General features: G+C 37.0%; 1 protein-coding gene across 3 annotated transcripts in view; it reads right to left on the bottom strand.

Annotated features, from left to right (window-relative positions):
• LOC137108650 (protein SON) overlaps positions 1-18,457 on the bottom strand; it is a 36,777-nt gene extending 18,320 nt beyond the window's left edge. For 2 of the 3 annotated variants that reach the window (XM_067493501.1, XM_067493499.1), the window contains exons 1-6: positions 18,327-18,457; positions 17,314-17,517; positions 7,390-7,424; positions 6,978-7,177; positions 6,312-6,508; positions 2,876-3,087 (exon numbers count right to left, since the gene is read on the bottom strand). In XM_067493501.1, the coding sequence (XP_067349602.1) occupies positions 2,876-3,087; positions 6,312-6,508; positions 6,978-7,177; positions 7,390-7,424; positions 17,314-17,517; positions 18,327-18,409 (931 nt within the window). In that variant the 5' untranslated portion in view covers positions 18,410-18,457. The remainder of the gene's footprint in view (positions 1-2,875; positions 3,088-6,311; positions 6,509-6,977; positions 7,178-7,389; positions 7,425-17,313; positions 17,518-18,326) is intronic. The other variant, XM_067493500.1, reaches the window with a different exon arrangement.
• Between the last annotated feature and the right edge of the window lie 7,344 nt (positions 18,458-25,801).

The following is a 25,801-nucleotide window of genomic DNA, read 5'->3' as shown; positions in this document are numbered from 1 at the left end:
CTCCAACTAATTGTGAAAAGTCTGAGGATAGATGCAAGAACATTTCCTAGTCATTAAATATCTCATGGAGTATATTAAATCATCATTAACAAATGGAAGGAATGTGGCAGGCATGAATTTGTCCAGAGCAGGCCATCCTTAAAACCGAAGGGCTTGTGAAAGAGGCGACAAAGAAACTTATCACTGCTCTGAAATAGTTACAAGCTTCTGTGGCTGAGATGTGAAAAAGACTACATATATCACAACTGCAGCGCAGGTTCTCTTCCAGTCTTAGTTTTTAGTGAGATAGTCAAAAAGCTCAGAGATTAGATTTAATATTTTTTTCTCTTTGTCACTTCCAGATATAGGTGTATTTATAAAACAATCCTTTAAAAACATTCACTGTATTTAAGCGATCTCCATTTAACTAATTGTGTCATTAGAAATCAATTGGAGGCATCAGTATTGATTGTGAGTGGAAAAAAAAGGGGGTAAATCTGTCAGAAAATACCAAACCCATCAACCATGATTTAATGTTGTAAAAAATAATTAGTGAAAACTTCTGAGGGGGGTGATTCTTTTCTTCACCCACTGCATAATCAAGTGTCAAACCTGAAAAACTGTGATAAGGCACTGTGTCACTTTTTCCTCATTTCATTTTTGGTCTTAGGAACAGGTTGCTGACCAGTGGTTAATTAATGCACAGCCACAAGTCCTCGTGCCTGCAAGGAGGACATGTGGTTAGTTTGCCACTAATAAAAGTCAAGGAAACAAGTAATCTTACATACAGAATATTATCAGTTATCAACATACGAGCATACGAGAATTTCCAGAAAAGATGGGATGCTGTGTAAATTATAAATAGGGGGAAAAACTATTTGTAACTCATTTAAAACCCGTACTTGATTGAAAATACTGCAAGCATTTGCTCTTTTGAATTTGATGCCAACAACGCATCTAGTAAAGTTTAGTAGGTAACCAAAACAATTAAAAAAATTTTTTAAAAACTTAAGAATTTGGGGATTTCATCATGTACAGTTCAAAATATCATTCAAACAATCAGATAATCTAGAGAAATATTTGCAGGCAGGACACATGGGCAAAAACTATTACTGCCAACTTTTAAAAAAACATTTCTGAATAGCTGTGATCTTCATGCCCTCAGGCAGGACTGTATTAGGAACACCTAAGAAAACCAAAAACACAGTCTGTCTCTAAGTGTAAGTTCTCTACACTATGGATACTACGGTAAATAAAAACATCTGGAGCATTTTTAAGTAGAAAATATAAGGGCCTGAACTGTTAAGCAGATAAAATTCAATATCAAACAACAATGGAATTTTTTTTTTAAATAACACAGAGTGCTGTTAAAATAAGAGATGATAAAACATAGTGGTAAACATGACCCTGGCACATTTTGTCATTTTTTGTTGCTGGCACCAAACACAAAATGAGCAAATATTTTTCAAAAAGCAACTAAATTTCTCAGTTTCAACATTTATCTGTTTTCAACATTTGATATTAGGGTATAATTTAGAAACAAAAATCAATTTAAAATATTTGCAACCATTTTACTGACTTATATTAATAATTTTATTATCTTTTAATTTTCTTACTTACACTTTAAAAAACTTCCCAACCTTTCTAGAAATAGGGTTTGTAATTTAAAAGACAATCTAAGTCATTCTCTAAATTAATACAAAAAAAAAATAAATCTCGTCTTGGCTATCTGTAGCCTGGATTAGCGTGTTTGTCTGTTCCACTGACCTCCACTGGTGTCAAAAAATTATTAAAAACACGCTAACTAGAAACACCATTCTACTGGATGACACATTTCTTCTCTCAGCTTTGATAAAATTAAACATCAGTTGAGAGCATGTGGGGCAGCGTCTGTTAAAAATATATGCTAACCACACATTTCAATCAAAGAACCATTCCATCCAGTGGAGCTGTGTGTCTGGCTAATGCCATTTTAATATTTTTTGGACAAGACAGAGGTCTAGGGCTAATCCAAGCTACAGGATCAAAAGCAGCCAAACATGTGTAGAGGATATTCAATGTTGTTTTAGACTGAAGAATTTAGACAATTCATTTGGAAAATTACCTGTTCCTCAAGGGCCCCCGTCCTTGCTAGTTTTTGTCATTACCCAACCAGTGCCCTAACTGCTGCTGATTACCTGGATCAGGTGTGTTGAGACAAGAAGTTCAACGTTACCAATATGTCTTGTCTTCACTCACCCGACTCATCTAAGATGGATTCTTCCAACTTTCTGATTAAATGAAATAATGTACTCCAGGTAATGTGTAGTGGATTAGTGCAGGGGTTTTTGGAAAAGTAGCAGGGCAGGGGACCTTGGAGACTGGGTTTGTGAATACCTTGTTTAGACTAACTATATAAAACATTTAAAAAATGAACACAGGCCATAATAGTACCATAAACACTGTAGCAAGATAAAAGGTAAATGTTAATAAGACCGATATTTCCATTAGTTTTACTGTGTTACATGAAGTTCTCAAACATACCTGCAGTGAATGCCTCAGGCACCCTGTTTACTTGGCTTGCAGCTGCTGATTCTGTTTTGTCAGGACCCATTCTAAACCACAGCCTTAGTCAGATACTAAGTGACAGAGTAAAAGCCCCAAAAAGGCAGATTTTTTTTTTGGTCAATAGGCCAAATGGGTCCACGGACTACACCTCAAAGAGAACAACAAAATAACCCTCTCTGCCTGGAAAAGTAAACACCCCATTGTTTTCTTCACTTGACTTGACAAGAGCATATAAATTTTGCCTGCCTCCTATCATACTGTACTTTCTTTTCACTTGGGTCATCTCTTTTGAATATACAACATCCGCCAAGAATCAAAGGATATAGGTTTTATGACAAATAGGTCATACCTAGTTTTTGTGTTGTATCCTCTGCTTTCCCCTCTGTTTTCTCTGCTGGCTTCTCAAGCGGGTCAGGGCTCTGCAGTTCTGCTGTGCTCTGCCCTCTCATCCCCTCTGCTATGACAGTTTTTCTAGTAGGACTGGAGGTTCGCTGAGGTGGCTTAGGGCCATGAATGAACCTTGTGGATTCATCCAAAGCTTCTTTCTTCTGGGAAGTGCTTCTAGCAGCCAAATCAACATACCGAGACAGGACAAAACAACATTGTATTAGCCAACCGGGGTTTTCACAGTTTTTGTTCATGCTGTGCATTGTAAGGTAAGTTAGATTAAGGAGTGTATGTATACTAGTACTGATGATGTCATCAATGAACATGGATTGACTTTTAGGTGTTTGCCTTTGAAGTATGGCTTTTAAGTTTGTTTAACCAGTTGTCAAGGAAACAATGTAGATATAAAGTTGGTGTGGAAAGTTTGTGCAGCTCAGCTATTGCAGTTATTGGAGCTACAGACACTTCTTTTGGACCTACAGACAGCTTTTGGAGCGACAAGATACAGCTGTTGAAGCTGCGAAGGTACACGGTTTCTTACTTTGTTTGGGGGAAATGATTTGTGAATGTGTAGTGTGGAACTTTGTTATCAGCTCAATTGTAGAACGTGGAATTTAATAAATGTTTAGTGTTTGTCATACAACGATCTCTGGAGTGGATAATCTTTGGAACACTGGACATTAGCGAGCCCTGCCTCTACATTAGTAAGAAACTGTGTACCTTCACAATCTGAAGAGGAAATGATTAGTGATCAATGCTGGTTTGAGCCAAGGGCAAGTTTATTCAGAACATTTTGTGACAATGTTGCCCTTTGGGTTAAAGAGGCACATCAGTGCTTAGAGTAAGAAAACAAGGCAAGTGACGATGTAAGCCCTGAAGATGTCTGTGGTGTATCCTCTAGGAGATCCAGGTAATCCAAAACAACTTCTGTTTGCTTTGTTGCATGTTCAGCTTCAAAAGTATGCCTTAAGGTTGAACTAGAAAGGGCGGCTTTATTAACTAAGGCTGAATCATTACAACAATTCCTTGTTAGAGGAACAAGAAGCTAGACTTAAGGTAGAAGAAGCTAAGCTTAAAGCAGAAAAAGGATAAAATTAAAGCAAAAAAAGAGAAATGAGTTTGCGTCTTTCTGCTGCTAATGCTCAAATTCAGATCTTGTAGAAACAAGGGCTCCGTGGTGTCAGGTGGCTCAAACATCAGCAATGACAGTCAACAATGAAATAACTTCCATACGAGATAAGAAGGAAGTGTAGGAACATGGTTTATGACATACAAGAGAAAAGGGAGTGTAAGGCTACATTTAAAGACCTTTTGGAATTTGTACACAAAGAAGCCATGGTCGCACCCCACCTTTTATTTGGGGACCTATGAGACAAACCTAAAGAAAATATGAAGTGTTCTTCTAGTATCAATCCAGCGAAAGCAGGTGGCAGTAAAAAGAGCTTCACCACCACTGCAAAGCAAGTAAATATTCAAATAGGTGTGAGCGTAAGTCTTAGCTCTAACAAGAAAGGCCCTTCCAGTACCATCAAAGACTTGATATGATGGAAAGGTTTGGTACATGTACAGGTTTGATACTTGTATCTGTGAATTTATATACAAGGAAAATTATGCAGGAACTTTGCGGGATGAGACCGGGATGGGATAAGACTGCCTGAACATCGTGTGCAAAGTTGGTTTTATTGAGTAAAACGTCTAGTGCAGTTGTGTGGGCAAAGTAAGAATTTCGTTGTACAGGGAAACATGCGTTCATCTGTGCATATGACAATAAACACTTTGAATCTTGAATCTTGAATCGTGTGAACTTTGGAACTCATAGAGGTTTCAGACTCTTTGCAGATGCTAGCTAGGAGGGATATGGAACAGTAATACTTAGTCCAGTGAAACAGCAGTAATCAAGTTCACACTGCATTTGTGTTGGGAAATGCAAGAGTTTGACCCCTAAAGCCCATGATCATCCCTTGTTTGGAACTTAGTGTAGCAACCTTGGCAGTACGTGTGGACAGAAAGGAAGGAGTTGGAGCTACTATTTGAAGACTCCATATATTGGACTGATAGTACAGCAGTGCTAAAATATCCAGGTTTTTACACATTTGTAGCTAATAGGGTGTCAGCGATTTAGCAGACCTCAACAGTCTCAGCTTAATCCTGCAGACTGTGCATCAAGGGGTCAGAATGTGAATGCTTTTCTGCGTTATAAACTGTGGATATTTGGACCTGACTTTCTTACACAGGCCATCAAGAAATTGCCAAAGAATCCAGAGCTGCAAGAGCTCGGAACAGCTGATCCTGAGGTGAAAAGAAATCTCACAGTGAATGTTCTTGCAGCTAAATAAAGCACAGATACAATGCAAAGTTCGACAGGCTGTGGCATGGCTCCTCAGTTTGAAGGATGTACTTCTAAATTTGTCCAGAAATAAAAAGGAACTATTGTAAATGGTCTGCACTTATACAGCACTTTTCTACCTATTGGCACTCAAAGCGCTTTACACTGCTTCTTATTCACCCATTCACACACACACACACACACACACACACACACGCTCTACCTTCCGGCGCCACAGTCGCAAAATGTAAGGGACAAAGCTAAGCAATGTCTTCAGCTTCAAAGAAAAATGCTGAACTACAAAACCAGAGAAAAAAACCTGTGGATCAGCAGTGCTTCAAGATGGAATACTTTGTGTAGGCGGTAGGCTCAGACGAGCTGCCATTCTGACTAAGGATCATCAAGTATCACAGGTCATATCGCAGGACTTCCACGAAAGAATAGGCCAAGGTGGCCGCAACCGTGTTTTGTCTAATTTATGTCAAAGGGACTGAATTCCAAATGGAATCAGAATTGTAAAACCTGTCAAAGATTACATAGCAACTGGGTGGCAACAAATGGGAGATCTCCAACCTAATAGAGTCTTCCCTGATGAACCATCATTTACCAGGACAGGTGTTGATTGCTTGGGTCCTTTTAATATTAAACAAGGAAGAACTACTGCAAAAAGATATGGTGTCATATTTACATGTCTGGCTACCCGAGCTGTCCACATAGAGGTGGCAGCATCTTTGAACACAGACTCGTTTATAAATGCTCTTCAACGCTTTACTGCAAGAAGATGTCAGGTACTGGAAATATATTCAGACAATGGTAAGAATGACTGAAGTCATCAGAAAGTAAACTTCAATTAAACATGGTCAATGATTTATTATGGAAACTGGCCGTTCCTTTTTTGATTTTGACAGGTAGGTGGGCTAAATATTTTTCTTGCTTGGTATTTACACTTTTGTGTAGGATATTTTATTTGTCTTACATTTAAAAGTAACATAGTTACATCATTTTAAATGATAAAATTATTAAGATAGTATGATAAAGATTCATGCACTTAATTGATGGTTTTCCTTCATACCTGGACCGGGTCCTGTTTGGCTGTAAACTGGAAGAGGTGCAGGTCCCAAAACTTGGGTGGTGGTTTTGAGAGCGAGAGCGTGATCTCCTCCTCACTGAGGAGGAATGTAAATGAGAATGGGAATGTGACCGAGAAGAAGAACGTCGACTCCTGCTGCCATGTCTTTCCTCGTCTCCTCTTCCTTTATTGGAGCTGTCCTGTTAGGAAGTAATCATGTCTTTAATGTCACTGACATATGTGGCATGAGTGCTTTTGTGAATTTAGAACTGGAGTCAACGTTCAGCATGATGTGGACATGGTCAACAATAGTGTTTTGATAACTGGAGAATATGTTGAGTGATGTAACTGTAAAGACTGCACTGTCTTTAGGCTTGTATTTAGGCTTCATCATTAAAACATGGAAAAAGATATATTAAAAAAAAAAAAAACGGATTTATCCAAGGATACATAGCCTAGCTAAATTATGCCAGTGAAAACAAATATTTGGTAAGAAATGCTAAAAACATTAAAAACATGCTGAACACTCTCTGACTGCTTAAATATATTACAGATCCGTTTCTAACAAGTCAGATTCAATATTCAACTTAAATTAAAAGGAACCTGACAGTTAATATTAGCAAAACAATCAATTGCTGAGCTTTTACAGTTTCTCTTTTTTTTTTAAACCTGTTTTGGGATGATATCTGGCAGCTCCTCTTGTCTGCTTGGCGATAAGCTTTGACCACTTCTGCTATCCCTCTGCTTTGACACGTATTCCAATTCAGAATCTGATGAGTACTCTTCATCTTTCCGCCGCCCCTTCTTTTTCTTCCTCTTTTTCGTTGAGTGCCGCTTGTGGCACTTGGCTTTGCTCTCCTTACCCCTACCTGGAGAAATAGTTTAGCAGCTTTGTGCTAGTACAGCTAAATCTTGTTGACATTAATGTATTCCTTAAATTATTATTTCCTTAAATTATGTATAAATATACAAACAAATTGGTTTGATAAGGCACAAAATACACTACACAACAAAAAGATTTGAGTAGATTTTTACCAAATCTAATCAATACATCGCTGTCTAAAAGAAGATAGAGACTTACCTTGCTCCTTATTCACCTCTGTTGGTGTGCCTCTACTGTGGAGCAAAGAGAAAAACTGAGTTTAGACACATTTCAAAAGTGGGAACAAGAACATTTTATTCTATAGCTGTAAGTTTTAAAAAGTAAACCCACAACCATAACCATATTTTGCATACATGCAGTTGTACATATTTGGCCCTTAATGCATAGAAAAACCAAACAGCTGTTTACACCTCATTTCTTCTTGAGGCCCCATGGTTGAACCTTTTAAACTTTTAAATGTTTTAATACCTGTCCAGTGTCTCTCCAGCCCCAAATGCTTTCCAAAAACTGGAGCCTCACAATTTATACACTTTGCTGAGTTTCATAGTTTAACATGAAAGATTATCAAAAAATTACCATTAATGGGCAACTGAAAGGCCAACAGAAAGCAGAACTAATAATTTCACTTAGAAAATTTGTCCTAACCATCTAATACAAAATCAACATTCTCCATCTTAACGTAGGCTACTTATTATTTCTAGAACAATTAGCAAGCTGTATAAAATCTACATCTAAAAAAAAATCTATAGTTTATTTCATAAAAAAAGATAATCAATTAATCTTGAGGAATCTCTATGCACAGATAATAATTTATATATTTATTCCACACACAAAATATATTTGGTTGCGTCTTTGTTTCCTTGATTTCTCTTTAGTTTTATTCTATGGTGCTATGGAAATAACAAAAGAAATCCAGACGCTCAGCCGGTGGATTTGAGATATATTTGGCTTCAAGAATTTGTGGGTGATTTTGTATTTAAAGCATTTGCTGTACATACAACTTGGTCCAGGAATCTGTAAAGTTATGTTAGTGTTACAATCCTCATTATTTTGGTACACATATCCGAATACAAAATGGATTTAGGTATGAAACACTCCAGAGCTTTAAGAGTTTAGAGGGTAATCAAAGGAACTAAACGGGTATTATAACTATTACTTAACTATTACTACTTAAACATATTCGGACAAACTAACATAATAATAGTTTTCCTATTATCAATAGTAATCTAAATGCAAACAGTCAATGATTAGTTACGAGTTCAATATGATTAAAACTGTCACATTAGATTTTGTTAGTTCAGAAAATGATAGTACAGACATTAAAGAGTAATGAGAGACGGTAAAAACCTAATCATAAAACCTCCACATTCAACTGCTTTCAGCTTGTCTCTTCAGGGGTTGGCACAGCAGATTGTGTTCCGCACGTTGATTTGGCATGAGTTTTTAGGCTGGTTTGTATGCTGGCCTTCGTGCCACATACCTCCCATTTTATCTGGGCTCGGGACCAGCACTAAGGTAGCCCTTGATGGCTGGGGTGGGCTGGGCCAAACCTGGTAGGGTGGGATTCGATCCGCATCCCAACCCAAAGCTCTATCCATTATTCCACCAGGCCCCCCTAAAAACTCCATATTACATCTTGTTTTTTCAGCTCCTTGCAATAACAAACAGGCATGTATGATTCATAAATGAATGTATTGTACTGCTCAGTATTGAACCCAGATGAATGATTCCTTAAAATAATACATTAAACAATCAACAATTAAGTGTTAATAATTGCCCGTCAACAATTACCCTTACTTTTATCTCTCACACTGCCTCAATACCCATAATTAGAGGTAATTTTATCACTTTTATTCAATGTAATTTCACTGGGGCACCTCAATTATTAACAGTATTCCTAATCACAATCAGGTAATTTAAGATTATCTCCAGTTCTCAAACATAATTAAATTATAGATGGATGGCTTCGATGTTTGCCATAGCAGGAGGCATTCAAACATAAATTCAGTATAAATCCTGTACCTCTATAATTACAAATACCCCTAAAACGAACATTTTGCATCAAAATTACCATGGGCCTGCATCACCCTAAAAACTGAATCAACGTTTCAGGTTGTGCTTTAATAAAGAACTGCTTAAGGATTCTCACATTTACATGTGTATCAAGGAGTGAGCATCATTTCTGGAAATAAACAACTCTCCAAATACCTCTTCAACACTACTTGGGGAAATAATTAAGGTGGTAATTGGGTGGAAGATCATTCTGTACTCATATCAAAACCCAGGAGAAACCCTGCAAAGCAAATTAGAAAAACATAATAATAATAAAAAAAAAAATGTACCTAGGCAAGAACCCTAAAGATAAAAAATTTCAATGGCTGACATTTCAACAGAAATTGTATAATTGAAAAAAGCGCCAAACATTTGAAATAGGAGGGTTTTACCCTAATAGAGATAAATCCTTTTTAAAAAGAATAAGGTATTCAACAGGAAAAGATACACAATATCTTTCTTTACTTTGTATATTCTCACTGAGGTGGTTTCAATATTGGATATGCAAACCTCATTTCCAGAAAGTTGAGACTTTAAAATTAACTAAAATCTAATTGAATATATACTTATATAGTTGTTCAAAATAACAGCAGTACAATGAGACTAACCTGAATAATCCAGGTTTTCTAGTATATTTTTTATTGCTTCGTGGCAAACAAGCTACCAATAGGTGCAAGACCCAGCATTCATGATATGCACGCTCGTAAGGCGTAATTGCAATTTGGCACTTAGTTGAAACGGGTGTGTTAAAAAAATAGCAGTGTCTGCCGTTGACTGTACAAACTCAAAACTATTTTGTACAAACGTTTTTGTTTCTAGGATGTAGCAATCCTGTGAATCACTAAACTAATATTTAGTACGGCAACAGTTTTTTAAAACTGCTTCACATCTCTGTGGCATGGAGTCAACCAACTTGTGGCACCTCTCAGCTGTTATTCCACTCCATGATTCTTTAACAACATTCCACAATTAATTTACATTTCTTGGTTTTGCTTCAGAAACAGCATTTTTGATATCAGCCCACAAGTTCTCGATTGGATTAAGGTCCAGGGATTGGGCTGCCCACTCCATAACATTAATGTTGTTGGTTTGGAACCAAGACTTTGCTCGTTTACTAGTGTGTTTGGGGTCATGTCTTGTTGAAACAACGATTTCAAGGGCATGTCCTCTTCAAGTATTTTCACATATGCGAACTGATCCATGATCCCTGGTATGCGATAAACAGGCCCAACACCATAGTCCCCATATCATGATGGGGATGTTTCACATGCTTCACTGTCCTCACTGTGTACTGTGGCTTGAATTTAGAGTTTGGGGGTCATCTCACAAACTGTCTGTGGCCCTTGGACCCAAAAAGAACAATTTTACCTTCATCAGTCCACAAAATGTTCCTCCATTTCTCTTTAGGCCAGTTGAAGTGTTCTTTGGCAAATTGTAACCTCTGCTGCACAAGCCTTTTTATTAACAGAAGGACTTTGTGGGAGATTCTTGAAAATAGATTAGCTTCACACAGACGTCTTCTAACTGTCACAGTACTTACAGGTAACTCCAAACTTTCTTTGATCATCCTGGAGCTGATCATTGGCTGAGCCTTCGCCATTCTGGTTATTCTACGATCCATTTTGATGGTTGTCTTCCGTGTTCTTCCACGTCTCTCTGGTTTTGCTCTCCATTTTAAGACATTGGAGATCACTTTAGCTGAACAGCCTATATTTTTTGTACCTCTTTATAAGTTTTCCTCTCTCCAATCAACTTTTTAATCAAAGTACGCTGTTCTTCTGAACAATGGGTTCAATTTTACACAATTGGGTTCAACAAGTTTCTTCAGGATTTCAAATGCATGTTTAACAAGTGCTGGCTTTATCCTTAAATAGGGGCCACCTGATTCACACCTGTTTTTTCACAAAATTGATGACCTCAGTAACTGAATGCCACACTGCTATTTTTTTGAACACACACCTTTCAACTAATTGCCCAATTGCACAGCCTTAAGAGCGTGCATATCATGAATGCTGGGTTTTGTTTGTTTTCTGAGAATCTACTGCACCTACTGGTAAGCAATACACGTAGTATTAAAAAATATACTAAACACCTGGATTATTCTGGTTAGTCACATTGTACTGCTATTATTTTGAACAACCCTGTATATACACACACACACACACACACACACATATACATACACATATATATATATACATATATATACATATATATACATATATATACATATATATATATATATATATACATATATATATATATATACATATATATATACATATATATATATATATATATATATATATATATATATATATATATACATATACATATATACATATATACACATATATATATACATATATATATATACATATATATATACATATATATACATATACATATATATACATATACATATATATACATATACATATATATACATATATATACATATACATACATATACATACATATACATACATATATATACATATACATACATATATATACATATACATACATATATATACATACATATATATACATATACATACATATATATACATATACATATACATATATATATACATATATATATACATATACATATATATACATATACATATATATACATATACATATATATATATATATATATATATATATATATATATATATATATATATATATATATACATATGTGTTTGTGACATAAAAACTCTCAATCAATAAAGGACCACTTGAGTCTGAAAATTATTTCACCCATATAAATGCAACATCAAGAAGCAGGTCAGCAGATGGTGCCAATTTCATTGTTGTCAATGAACTGCCACAACCCTGTTACTATCTAATGGCTGTTTTTAATTTTATTTACAAATTGGTAAAAAATTATCAGAAAGATCAGATCTTTTCATTGTGTCAACAAGCCAAAAACCCACGTTGTCAAATCTTATCTGCTCAACTTTTTAGATCTAATTTATATCAAATCTTTGGTTTTGTGACTACTTTCGGAAGAATCAGATAGAATTCATATTTGTTTTTAACATCTCACTTCTGTAGATCCCCTGCTGTCATTTGACAGGGTCGGCTGCTCATAGTCCAGTAAAAACCCAGATGGGAGCAAAACAGAGGTGTAAGATGAATGCAAAGATGTGGAAGTTTCAGCTTTTGTTCAAGGCAAACTCCAAAGACTCTTAACCGAGTAGTTTTTGAGGAAACTGTGCAATTTGACTGTTGCACAACTGACATTGTCACAGTAAGAAGGTGGCTCACATTAGGTAAATGGGTGGATGCATAGCGTTTTAGGATCCCATTGGTGTTCAAATTGTAGCTAGATGCATATCACCTAAAACATGTATGTGAACCATAAATGTAAACATAAAAAGATCAGAGAAGAAAATGAATCAGTATTCAGTATTAGGCCTATGAACGCAGCCTTTTCTAGTTGAGGCCTTGCCTAGAAGAACAAATTCCCTACTTTCTACTGAATAGTAATAAACATGAAAACATCTGTGATCAATTTGAAATTATGTCTTTAACCATTGATAATTATTATCAGAATAATTATAATTAAACTATTACTAGTGTGCACAGGTGAGTACCATGAGAAACTATGTTATTGTATCTCCAAAATCCAGAATTTGAAGCAAACATACATATAAACAACGTCCCTTTGCTATCAGATTACACAATAAAATGCAATAAATCAAGCACAAAAGCAGTGTTCACCACAGATAACACTAAATATCTGGACATGATCATCTCCCCAAACAGAAATAAATCAGCAATGAATTACACTGATGGTCCAATATTCCCTGCTATTTAACTGGAAGAACAGCAACACTGAAAGTTAAAAATTCACTTAATGACTCTGTCAATTAATACTTTCAGTGAGTCCAATAAAACCTACAGCCAAATGGTTCCAACCACTGATCTCTATCTCTACCAAGTAGTCATATGCCTTGACATTCTTCTTCTTTTCCTTTCGGCTATCCCCTTTCAGGGGTCACCACAGCGAATTGTGCCTCCATCTAACCCTGTCGTCTGCATCCGCTCATACCAACCAACTTCATGTCCTATCTTACTACATCCATAAATCTCCTCTTTGGTCTTCCTCTAGACGTCCTGCCAGGCAGCTCCAACCTCAACATCCTTCTACAGATATATTCCCAGTCTCTCCTCTGAATTTGTCCAAACCACCTCAATCTGGCCTCTCTGACTTTATCTCCAAAACTTCTAAGATGAGCTGTCCCTCTGATGTCCTCATTCCTGATCCTGTTCATCCTCATCACTCCCAAAGAGAACCTCAACATCTTAAGCTCTGCTACCTCCAGCTCTGCCTCCTGTTTTTTCTTCAGTGCCACTGTCTCTAAGCCGAACATCGCTGGTTTCACCGTCTTGAACACCTTGCCTTTCATTCTCGCCAATACTCTTTTATCACACGCCTGAAACTTTTCTCCACCCGTTCTAACCTGCTTGCACTCGCCTCTTCACCTCTTTTCCACACTCTGTTGCTCTGAACCGTTGACCCTAAGTACTTAAAGTCCTGCACCTTCTTCACCTCTGCTCCCTGAAACCTCACCATTCCACCTGGGTTCCTCTCATTCACACACATGTATTCTGTCTTGCTGCGGCTAAGCTTCATTCCTCTGTTTTCCAGAGCAGACCTCCACCTCTCTAGATTTTCCTCAACCTGCTCCCTGCTCTCACTACAGATCACAATGTCATCAGCAAACATCATATTCCATGGAGATTCCTGTCTAACCTCATCTGTCAGCCTGTCCATCACCAGAGCAAACAAGAAGGGTCTCATAGCCGATCCTTGATGCAGACCCACCTCCACCTTGAACTCCTATGTCACACCTGCAGCACACCTCACCACGGTCTTACAGTTTTCATACATGTCCTGCACCACTCTAAAATACTTCTCTGCCACTCAAGACTTCTTCATGCAATACCACAGCTCCTCTCTCGTGCACCCTGTCATATGCTTTCTCTAAATCTACGAAGACACAATTCAACTCCCTATGACCTTTTCTGTACTTTTCCATCAGCATCATCAAAGCAAATACTTCATCTTTTGTACTCTTTCTAGGCATGAAAACAATATTGCTGCTCACATATGCTCACCTCTGCCCTTAGCCTAGCTTCCACTACTCTTTCCCACAACTTCATTGTGTGGCTCATGAGCTTTATTCCTCCGTAGTTGCCACAGCTCTGAACATGTCCGTTGTTCTTAAAAATTGGCACCAGTACACTTCTCCTCCATTCCTCGGGCATCATCTCACTCTCCAAGATCTTGTTAAACAAACTAGTCAGAAGCTCTCCTGCCACCTCTCCTAGAGACTTCCATTTTACACAGAAACCAGTATCAGACGTGTGACATTTGGCGTTAAACAATAATGGTGGTTAAACCACAATGTGCCTTTCCTAATTTTGAACATTTACAACTGGATTCAGACTCAAACCAAGTTTGTGTGTATTAAGTAAAACATTACCATAAATCATTATGGTCATGGATTTACAAACGCGATTCCACAAAAGTTGGCACACTGTATAAGTTGGCACTCATAAACGTCTATTTTATTCAGAATAGATACATAGATGTAACATAGATGACATATCAAATGTTTAAACTGAGAAAATGTATCATTTTAAGGGAAAAATAATTTGATTTTAAATTTCATTGCATCAACAAATCTCAAAAAAGTTGGGACAAGGCCATGTTTACCACTGTGTGGCATCCCCTCTTCTTTTTATAACAGTCGTCTGGGGACTGAGGAGACAAGTTGCTCAGGTTTAGCAATAAGAATGTTGTCCCATTCTTGTCTAATACAGGCTTCTAATTGCTCAACTGTCTTTGTCGCATCTTCCTCTTTATGATGCGCCAAATGTTTTCTATGGGTGAAAGATCTGGACTGCAGGCTGGACATTTCAATACCCGGATCCTTCTTCTACGCAGCCATGATGTTGTAATTGATGCATTATGTGGTCTGGCATTGACATGTTGGAAAATGCAAGGTCTTCTCTGAAAGAGACGACGTCTGGATGGGAGCATATGTTGTTCTAGAACTTAGATATACCTTTCAGCATTGATGGTTCCCTTTCCAGATGTGTGAGCTGCCCATGCCACACGCACTAATGCAACCCCATACCAACCCCAGATGCAGGCTTCTGAACGGAGCGCTGATAACAACTTGGGTTGTCCTTGTCCTCTTTAGTCCGGATGACATGGCGTCCCAGTTTTCCAAAAAGATCTTCAAATTTTGATTCGTCTGACCACAGAATAGTTTTCCACTTTGCCACAGTCCGTTTTAAATGAGCCTTGGCCCAGAGAAAATGCCTGTGCTTCTGGATCATGTTTGGATATGGCTTCTTTTTTGACCTATAGAGTTTTAGCCGGCAACGGCAAATGGCACAGTGGATTGTGTTCACCGACAATGTTTTCTGGAAGTATTCCTGAGCCCATGTTGTGATTTCCATTACAGCAGCATTTCCTGTATGTGATGCAGTGCCGTTTAAGGGCCCGAAAATAACGGGCATCCAATATGGTTTTCCAATCTTGACCCTTACACACAGAGATTGTTCCAGATTCTAGGAATCTTTGGATGATATTATACACTGTAGATGATGATAACTTCAAACTCTTTGCAATTTTTCTTTGAGAAACTCCTTTCTGATATTGCTCCACTATAATTCGCTGCAGCATTGGGGGAATTGGTGATCCTCTGCCCATCTTGAGTTCTGAGAGACACTGCCACTCTGAGAGGCTCTTTTTAAAGCCAGTCATGTTGCCAATTGACCTAACAGGTGCAAATTGGTCCTCCAGCTGCTCATTAAATGCACATTTAACTTTTCCGGCCCTTTTATTGCTACCTGTCCCGACTTTTTTGGAATGTGTAGCTCTCATGAAATCCAAAATGAGCCAATATTTGGCAAGGCATTTCAAATTTTCTCGCTTTCGACATTTGATATGGTATGTATATTCTATTGTGAATAAAAAATAAGTTTATGACATTTGTAAATTAGTGCATTCTTTTTTTATTCACAATTTGTACAGTGTGCCAACTTTTTTGGAATCGGGTTTGTAGATTACTGCAGCATCATGTATGTGATAAAAATGGTAAGGTGGGGATTGAACCAACAACTATGGAAAACCGCTATACCTTCCTGCGCCACAGTCACCCACTAAAAAGCAAAATAAAATGGGAGGACTGTATTTGACAGAAACAACACAAACGCAGTGGTAATTGTTTAGAAGAAGTAAGACCAGGGCCTGGTTAAGCACAATAAGACTTGACTGCTTGGTCTAAAAAACTGATCACCTGCTTCAGCAGCCTTCAACCACTTGTAAGTCTTACAGGTTCCTTGCGAGTCTCCCTGTTTCCCCTCCAGCATAGCATTATGTCTCATCACTGAAACATGTTACTTAAAAAAATCTCACTGTAACTAATGATATATTTTACAAAATCTATGACAGCTTGACTCTGAATCATGTTGTAATTTCTGTTTCTCCTCCAGTGCAGGAGGGAGCGACTCAGGAAAAACAAGCTCAGGAGCAAGTCTTTATACAATAAAGCATAAATAATAAATATATATCAAATGTCATCAGAACTTCATTCTACTCTCTCAACCTCCTAACCCTTTTTATCATATATTTGCTATTTATACAGGAGGGGAGGCGACATGAAATACGCTGGTACTGAGTCTACCTTTATAGGAGGCTCAGAGAAGGATGACATCTGACAACTCACATTGGTTTGATACCTTGCAGAACAGTGAGGCATTGTACATCCACAATAAACCAGCCTTGAATGGAAAGTATATAGGGGCTGCACTTGTAGGCGCTTCATCTTAATGTCTGGGATCTGAAAGTACTAGTCACACATGAAGCATTCCTGCTGTCGGGCTAATGACAGCGCTGTCAGCTACACAATCGATCAACACACAGGACGACAGCAGAAGAGGCTGTTTGTGTGTTAGGTTCAGAATCCGTTAAAAAATATTTTTATAATATTATGGGAGTGAAACCACAGTGTTTTTAAATAGTTTCATAAGTCTTACCTTGACTGATGTTTGCTTTCTCCCTCCAGCTCTGCCCCAGATTCTGAGCTGCTCTCCTTGTCCTGGTTTCTCCTCTTCTTTTTGCTTTTGTGTTTTTTCTTCTTCTTGTGTTTTTTTTGTGAACCACTGCCCCTATCCTCTTTTTCTTTTTCTGAAGTTGCTTTTTCTGTTCCATCCTTTTCTGCTCCCACTTCCTCACCAGCGCTGGTTGACACACACAGACACAAAAAGTATACTTTTTCTAACTTTAAAAAAATATCCACTAATGAATCCTAATGAACGATGATATATGAAAATTCACTCAGAGGCCTTTCACTGAAAAAATGCAAACGCCCAGAACACACAGTGCTGCTGCAAATCTGAGTAGATTTTGGGTTTTACTAAGTTGTCCAGATTTAAAAAAAAAACAAAACTGTCACACACCTAGCTAGTTACATCTAGCTACGTGTTAGATGAATAGGAAATGTATTTTGTGCAAACAAATACTGAAATTTATGTTTATTATATGTAACTTAGTAAATGTCGCTAACTGCAGAGTTCTGTCAAGGGGAAAACAGGGTAATGTATTTGCAAGGCTTAATAGAGAGTTGTTAAATCTGAGCAGTATAACGTTACGTATTGCTGTCGAAAATAAAACATTTTATGCATGTAGTCATGGGTGCACAATGTATGCTGTGCTAGCTAGCTAACCAGTAAAACTCTATATCAGAAAATAACATTTTTAAACGCAGTTCAGTTAAACGCATTGTAAAATTGACTGCTTTATTCCTGAATGACTACCTTAACTATACTTACATCCCACCAGCCATACTATTACCCTACTACTTGTATCGCAACGTTTAAACGTGTAAACAAAACGATAAAGCTAGCGTTCGCTTGAAACGTTATGGTAAATGTAGTAACCGGGTGCAGTTAGTTGTAAAACTATTACGTGTGTTTAGCTCATTCACTAACGTTAGTTGTTTATTTATATCTAACTATCACAAGAGCAAATACAGAAAACGTTGACATACGATTTGTCTTCATTCTGGTCTTCAATTTCTCTGATTTTATTCAATATGAAATCTTGGAAAATTTGCTCTATGTTGGCCGCCATGTTTAAGTGTGCATCACCTTACCGATCCGGTTAGGAACTGTTTCGTAAGCTCTAGTGGTCCGGAAGCTTCTTTCAAAACCTTAGCGGAGACGTGTATGTCGCTTCCTACAGATATTTACAGCAAACAAAAAAGAAAGAGGAAATAATGCAGACATATTAAACTACTACTGTAAAAGTGGATAGGTAGGAGTTAAGTGTCTAACAAAATAGGCTTTTGACCGATGGAATCATGTATCCTGACAAGCAGGAATGCAAAATATTTTCCAATCAAAACTAAAGTAGTTTGTCTCCTTAGTTCCTAAACTCTTATTAAAAGAAGAGGCGATTCAAGTGGGCATAAATTCAAAATCTACCAATTTTCAAAAACAAGCAAATTTCTGAGTTTTAGCCACAGATGTGTATTTGTACTATTTATCAAAAATATATTATAACGTATATTTTAACATACATCAGTTTATTGCACTGCTAGTACTGCAGTGACAACCAATCTTTCAATGCTGTACACCATTATTAAAAAAAACATATTCTGTATTATTATTTAAAGCACCTTGATTGTAGATGATTGCTACTAATCAAGATTTCCATCTTCTCATCTGACACAACAACATAAAAAGTGTCTGGAAAACATAAAAGCAGCACCTAAAAATGTGTGGGTTTTTAATTATTATGTTTTTTTAAAAAGTAATATAAATGCACACTGAATATAAAGCCTCTGACCTGTGTCTTATAACATTTATTTCTGCTACTTTTTCCATTAGTTATAAAGTGGGCAACGAGGATTTTTAAAATTCTTTGCAATTCCCTTCCTCTTGATACAAATTCACAGTGATCAGACTAGTGTTTCTGCACAGAAAGCAGAATACTAGACACATAATTGATCTTTCAAAGATGATGTTTCAGTGTCTCAGATCACTCCAGATCACTCGGGCTGGAATGGGTTTTATAAACTAAGTGTACTTCTCACTCTGACACAGGGCTTAACAGAGTTTAACATTTTCGAATGATTAAAAGCGTTCTAATCAGTAAAGCACTTTTTACATGAAAGCTTTATACTGATTAAATGTTTTAGAAAGCTTTGTTTTTTCCATCAGTTCAGTATTAATGAAGGGGCAACAAAAGAGAAACATATAGTTAGACATACACCTTTTTTTGTGGTTCTGTACGTTCTAATTTGACTGAACAAAATCTGTCTGCCTGTATTTACCTACACTTGCATGCTGTATAAAAGCAGGGCGTAGGCATAATAAAGGTACATGTACAGTTTAACACTTGCATGAAAACACACTTTAAATGAAGCAATTGTCTGGTTGCAAATGGCTCTGTAGATTCCTCTGTTGCAACACAGCTGCAAACTCAATCCTGACCAATCACAGCCTCTCAGCACAGATGAGACTGGTTACTTGTGGTTGTCTCTGCAACTGTAATAAAACAAGGACCAGGGTGTAAAGACAGAACTTCTAATGAACACTGAGTAGACAGGTATTGTGAGTACTTTACTTTTGTTTGTATAATCTTCTTATTTACTTCTATATTAGTACTCTACAGTTATATCAGGGTGATCTCTAATGGTTATGTGGAAAAGCTCAATCTGTGTTTACTTGTTGAACACAGAGCACTGGTTGATTAATCCTGATGGCTCTTCTCTTTCATAGAAAAGACATTGCTTGTCTGTAGGATGAGTTGGGTATCTGTGTTTTTAATATTCTATGTAACAGAATAGATTCTTTAAATTTTCTTCAGTTTGATCAATTTAAACAATTTTTACTTTTTATATTCTAGAGTAAAAATGAGAACAGCAGTGTGTGCCATCCTTCTTTTGCTGAGCCTTTATCAAGGTATGTATTATTATTCACTTTCCAGAAAGTGCCTATGATAGTGACTGGACACAAGGTGAAGGCCAAAAAAAGAAATTTATTATAGCAAAAATATAACAAATAAACGTAAACAAGCAGAAGATAACCTAAAATAACTTTATAAATCTAATCAGTGATGAGTGTGTGCAGGAATGAGTAAAAAAATATTGCATATCGCTGAGGAAAGCCGGAATAATAGGAAGTAGAACATCGGGCCCAGGTTCCCTCAACCACAACCCACAACCGCCATAACTGCCACAGGGCCAACTGTGGTGAAAGAGGTAGGGCAGTTGTTGGCCAATCCCAGGGATTGGTTCAGTCCCTGACTCCTGACACAAGTCGAAGTGTCCTTGAGCAAGACACTGAACCCCAATTTAAGTGCTCCTGGTGAGTGTTTGCCAGCTGCATAGCAGCTCCCCCATCAGTGTATGAGTGTGTGTGATTGTGAGTGCGAATGGGTTAATTAGAAGCAATGTAAAGCGCTTTGCATACCAACAGGTAGAAAAGCGGGTATATAAATGTAGACCATTTACCATTTACTTTAATTGGCTCCATCTCCAGCTACCTGTAATTAGAACACAGAGCAACTCGAAGAGACAGAGGGCTGTCACAACGCCTTCCACAAAAACGGGACTTTAAAGGGAATACTGACTTCAAAATAATTACACTTAATACCTTATAACAATACCATGCTTTGCCCCAATAATAATTTGATATACATTACATAAACTGTTTATCTAAAAGCACAATAGCTTATCCATAAGTGACGCTCTGAGGTCCAACATCCCCTTTACAAATTCCCACCTAACTTAGAATTCAATTTAATTAAGGGGCAAGTACCAAGGAGAGCACTTTAGACCCTGATCATGTCCAAGCTTAGTTTCTACTGTATATTGTTTGTAGTAATATGCCAATGTTAAACCAAATAGGGCAAATGTCTATGCAGATTAACCCCATCTAGTGGTGCTAAGGTGGACAGGGAAGACTTTTTTGTTGTTTTTGTTGTTAAAAAAGGATAAATCCACATGAAAATCAGAGAGTTGTCTGAAAAGCAAGACATTTTGATTTTGAGAAAACAGAAAATGTCAATCACAAGCATTGTGGACCTTTAGTCATGGTAAAAACAAAAATTGTAAATGTCATGAAAAAGAAAGAAACTCATGGTGTACTGAGCAACATAAAAACAAAACAGGTCAACAAAGAAAAAAACAGCATCTGATGACAAAAGCATTGTAAGAGCTGTAAACAGTGACATCAACGACAAAAGGCACAGAGCAGAGCTGAAGGTATCACCATCAACTGTTTGAAGAAAACGTAATGAGCAGGAATACCGGCAAAAATGCAGCAAAACTTTTGGAAAGAAGCTTCATCATGCAGCAAGACAAGGATCCAAACCACTCACTGTCAACTCAACATAGAACTTTATCAGAGGGAAAATGAGGGATAGTTTAGACTTCAACCCTAGATTCTCAACACCTGGGAAACAGCGACCTCTTTCAAACTACTTTATTACCAGCGGGCACAGGCTTTTTATTATAAATGTGTAGTGATGCTGATGACATCACTGTGGCATCATCAGGTTCTTCCAGGCGGGGAGATTTTCAACAGAGGGAATCAAGGCTCATTGAACTTAATATATTGATAATATTTTAACTAATAAGTTATTAATAAATGAATAATTTCATGTCTACATGGTACAGTACATACAGATATGCGTGCTGCTTAACATGATTCTCTGAGCTGATGGCACAATCTGTTCAAACTTAGTTCCCAAGTACATACTGAACTGAGATTTACTAAACAAAAACATCAGTACTATTGCCAGTTGTGATATTCATCTACATCATACTAATTAACATATGTAATTTGATCCAAGTACTACTTGTTAACAGAGTGCACTGTGTGTTTTCCCAGCTGAGGCACTGAAGTGTAACTTCTGTATGTCAAAGGGGAGTAGTCTCTGCACCACTACCAGTATCCAGACCTGCTCAGAAGTGTCTAATGCCTGTGGTGATGTAATTTTGGCAGCACCTTTCTGTAAGTAGTACTTAGAAATATGATTTCTGCTGCTAATTTGCTTTTCATCACTCTTCTATCATTTGTTGCCTATTTGTGAGCAAACCTTTTTCCAAAAACAATCTAATTTCTCAGTTTCATTTGACTGATAGTCTTTACAATATCTACCATTTGAAAAGATCCAACCACGGGCAACACTTGCAGATATATGAACAACTTTATTGTTATGTGACCAACGTGTTTTGGCAGGTGGGATTGCGCCAGAGGTTCTTCTTCAATATCTGACATTTATAATAATTTCAAATGATTTGCAAATAATTGCATTCTCTTCATATTTACATTGTTACTAAAATGGGATTTGCACATGTATGAAGGTTTGCATGGAGGCTTTTACACTACACTCTAATAGCTGTAGTGGGTTGTATTATCTTTCTAGGATTTTCTAAATAATCTGATATGTTGGATTGTGTTTATTTAATGAGAGACTGATACTTGTGTTTCCACAGACAATGTTGTTTTTGTTTTAAGACAAAGATCACCCTAAAAATAATTTAACTTTGGAAGATGATCATTTCATGTAAAACCTTGTTTCAATATTACTGATTATAATGTAAAAGTGACATTGTGAAAATTGTGAGCAAATTATCCAGCCCTAGTTAACTGTAAATATTTTTATCTCTTTTTGTTTTATTGTCTTAGACTATTCATGGCGTATGTGTATGAACATGGCGGTGTGTCAGAGTTACGCCCAAACACCTCGTGTGTTCGCTCAATGCTGCAGCACTGACCTATGCAACTGAGCTCCTCTCCTACCTTCAGACTGTCTTCAGATGTGCAAACTCAGATGTTCAATATGGCCTCATATTGTTTCTGCACTGCTATCAGTGAAACCAAAGTCAGATTTTTCTAAATGTAATTCAAAAGCTGAATTTTTAGCTGTAATACAATGTCATCAATATTGCCTAATGACACTAGATGGCAGAAAAGCCCTGTGCTGAATTATGAGCATCCATCTCTTTCACTGTTGCTTGCATGCTTTTAAGAGCACTAATAAAAGAAAATGATAGTGATGAACAGTTTGATATCTGGGTTTTAATGCTTTTCTTATTCTTATGATGGATATGAATGATGTAGTAAAGCTTATCATTTAATAATGCCAAGTTATTTCACCTATGGTTTAAAAGAGAATTATCTGTCAAGCAAAAGCAATATGTTTTTACAATGAGAGGCATAGAGCAGCAGACACTGATATGAAGGTTGTGGGTTAATTGAGGTAAAAAGCTTTCTGCTGCTAAACCTTTAGGACAAAATTAATTTTTTATTTTTACACAGACATCTTTTTAAAACACATTTAATATAAAACATGAGAATCGCCCCAGAGGGGTTAACCTGTGGGGCCCCCAAAATAGCAACCATTATACTGTATCTTACAGTGGTGCTAAAATGGTTGGTAGTCTAACACTTTGTTAGACTGGGGCGACTGTGGTGCAGGAGGTAAAGTGGTCATCCACCAATTTCCCAGTTGCTGATTCGATCCCCGGCCCCATTGGTCACAAGTTGAAGTGTACTTGAGCAAGACACTGAACCAAAATTTAGTTGCTCCCAGTGAGTGTAGGCCAGCTCCCCCATTGCTGAGTGTGTTTGTGATTGTGAGTGTGAATGGGTAAATGAGAAGCAGTGCTAACACTTTGTATATCAATAGGTTGAAAACACTGTAAATGATGACAGTGGTTTATACTAGAACAGGTATTCATATATATATATATATATATATATATATATATATATATATATATATATATATATATATATATATATATATATATATTATATAAGAAAGAACATTAAAAAAACACATGCTTTAATTTCTATAGCTTGTAGTTTGTTTGGTGACATATAAGACTAGTAGGAGGGCGAAGGTGAAAGCCTTTGTCAGTGTGAACTAGATTCATATCAAACTTACTGAATCATTTGAAAAGCACTATTTCACATTTCTACTTCCTTGTGAGCAGCAGAACTTTTTGAACTTTTATCTGCTAAGTTCACACATGATCATCAGTACAGACCATAATAAAAAAAATTGAAAAGGATAAAAAAACAGAGGAGAGACAAACAAGTATGATGATGAAAATGACAGAATCATATTAACATTAAAATGTCATAATTTCATTACTGATTGAATGTATGTATTATGTTTATATGTGTTTCTTTCCTAATAATCAGTGTTGAGTGTTGTAATGTCATCTTGACCCATTGTTTAGTTAATTTTAGTTTTAATTGCAAAATGAAAAATCTAATATGATATTGCATACTGTATAGTAATGCAACTTAGACACAGTAGTCTGTGTTGTTGTTGAAATATAATCTTATTGTAAAAATCAGCCCCTACCTGACATGCTTCCATTCCAGGTGGACCGTGACTTATCTCATGAAACAGCTCACCTGTGTTTAACTGTTTTCTCTGCAGATGCTGATTGAGGTTGTTCTTCAATGCTTTATTTAGACTAACTTTAAGATTAAGGATTAAAAAAACTTTATTAATCCCAAAGTGAAGTAGTCTTGCCTTGTTACAGCTTATCTTTGCTCCAAAACAAAAACAATTAACAGTTAAAGGTCAAGCTAAAGTTTCTTGTTATTACAAGATAGCGTTGTTGCTACATTATATTAAATTACATTATAAGGCCTGGGATAGACAGGAGATCTTTCCAAGGTGTACCCAGCAGCTCACCCTGTTGGCTGTGTATTATGTTGTCATGATGACAATTGTCACCAGAACAGTAGAATACATTGGTAGAGAAGTGGAAAATCCCTGTTTAAATGTTTGAAAGGCACCTGATTATTGTTTTACGACTGGCCTAAAACATTGTCACACTTTAATCCAGCCTTAATACTATAACTAAAACTGTGGAAAGAACAAAAACTAAACAAATAGATTAGCAGCTTATCCACTACTGTTAATGTAATGTGAAACTGTCACCCTTTTCATTAAACACCTATAACCCGTCCTCCAACCTTAAAGCCCAGACAGGTCGTTTGTTTAAACCCTCTTACGCAACCCACTGAACCATTTGTTGAACTAACACTGCCGTACATAGATCTACGGGTCTGTTGAAATTGAACCCTTTTGGCACCAGGCAACAAACAGCAGATACAATGGAGCCACAATGGCGGACAGTATCACACATCCTCTAAAATTCAGGATTAAAACTCTGCAAACACTGGGACTGCACAGGATCAGGTTAGGATTAGGCACTAAATAAAATGGTTAAAGTTTGTAAGAGAGTCACAGTTTGCCTTAAAAATCAGTTCTTCCATCAGATCATGTGTCACATCCACCACCCCTACCTCTTCCAGACAAATGTATAAGAATTTAAATACTACGTGATAGTCTCTATCTTAACTATTCTTAACTATTCGTGCTGTATGTGTACAAACATGGATGAACAAAACACCTGGTGTGATCACTCTATGCGGCAGCACTGACTTCTACTCTTCAGACACGTTGCTCCGCTTGACCTGCTGC

This window comes from Channa argus, chromosome 23 (genome assembly GCF_033026475.1).
Source record: "Channa argus isolate prfri chromosome 23, Channa argus male v1.0, whole genome shotgun sequence".
Taxonomy (NCBI): Eukaryota; Metazoa; Chordata; class Actinopteri; order Anabantiformes; family Channidae; genus Channa; species Channa argus.
Note: the sequence above shows the minus strand (reverse complement) of the source record. Positions and strands in the feature narration are given on the sequence as shown.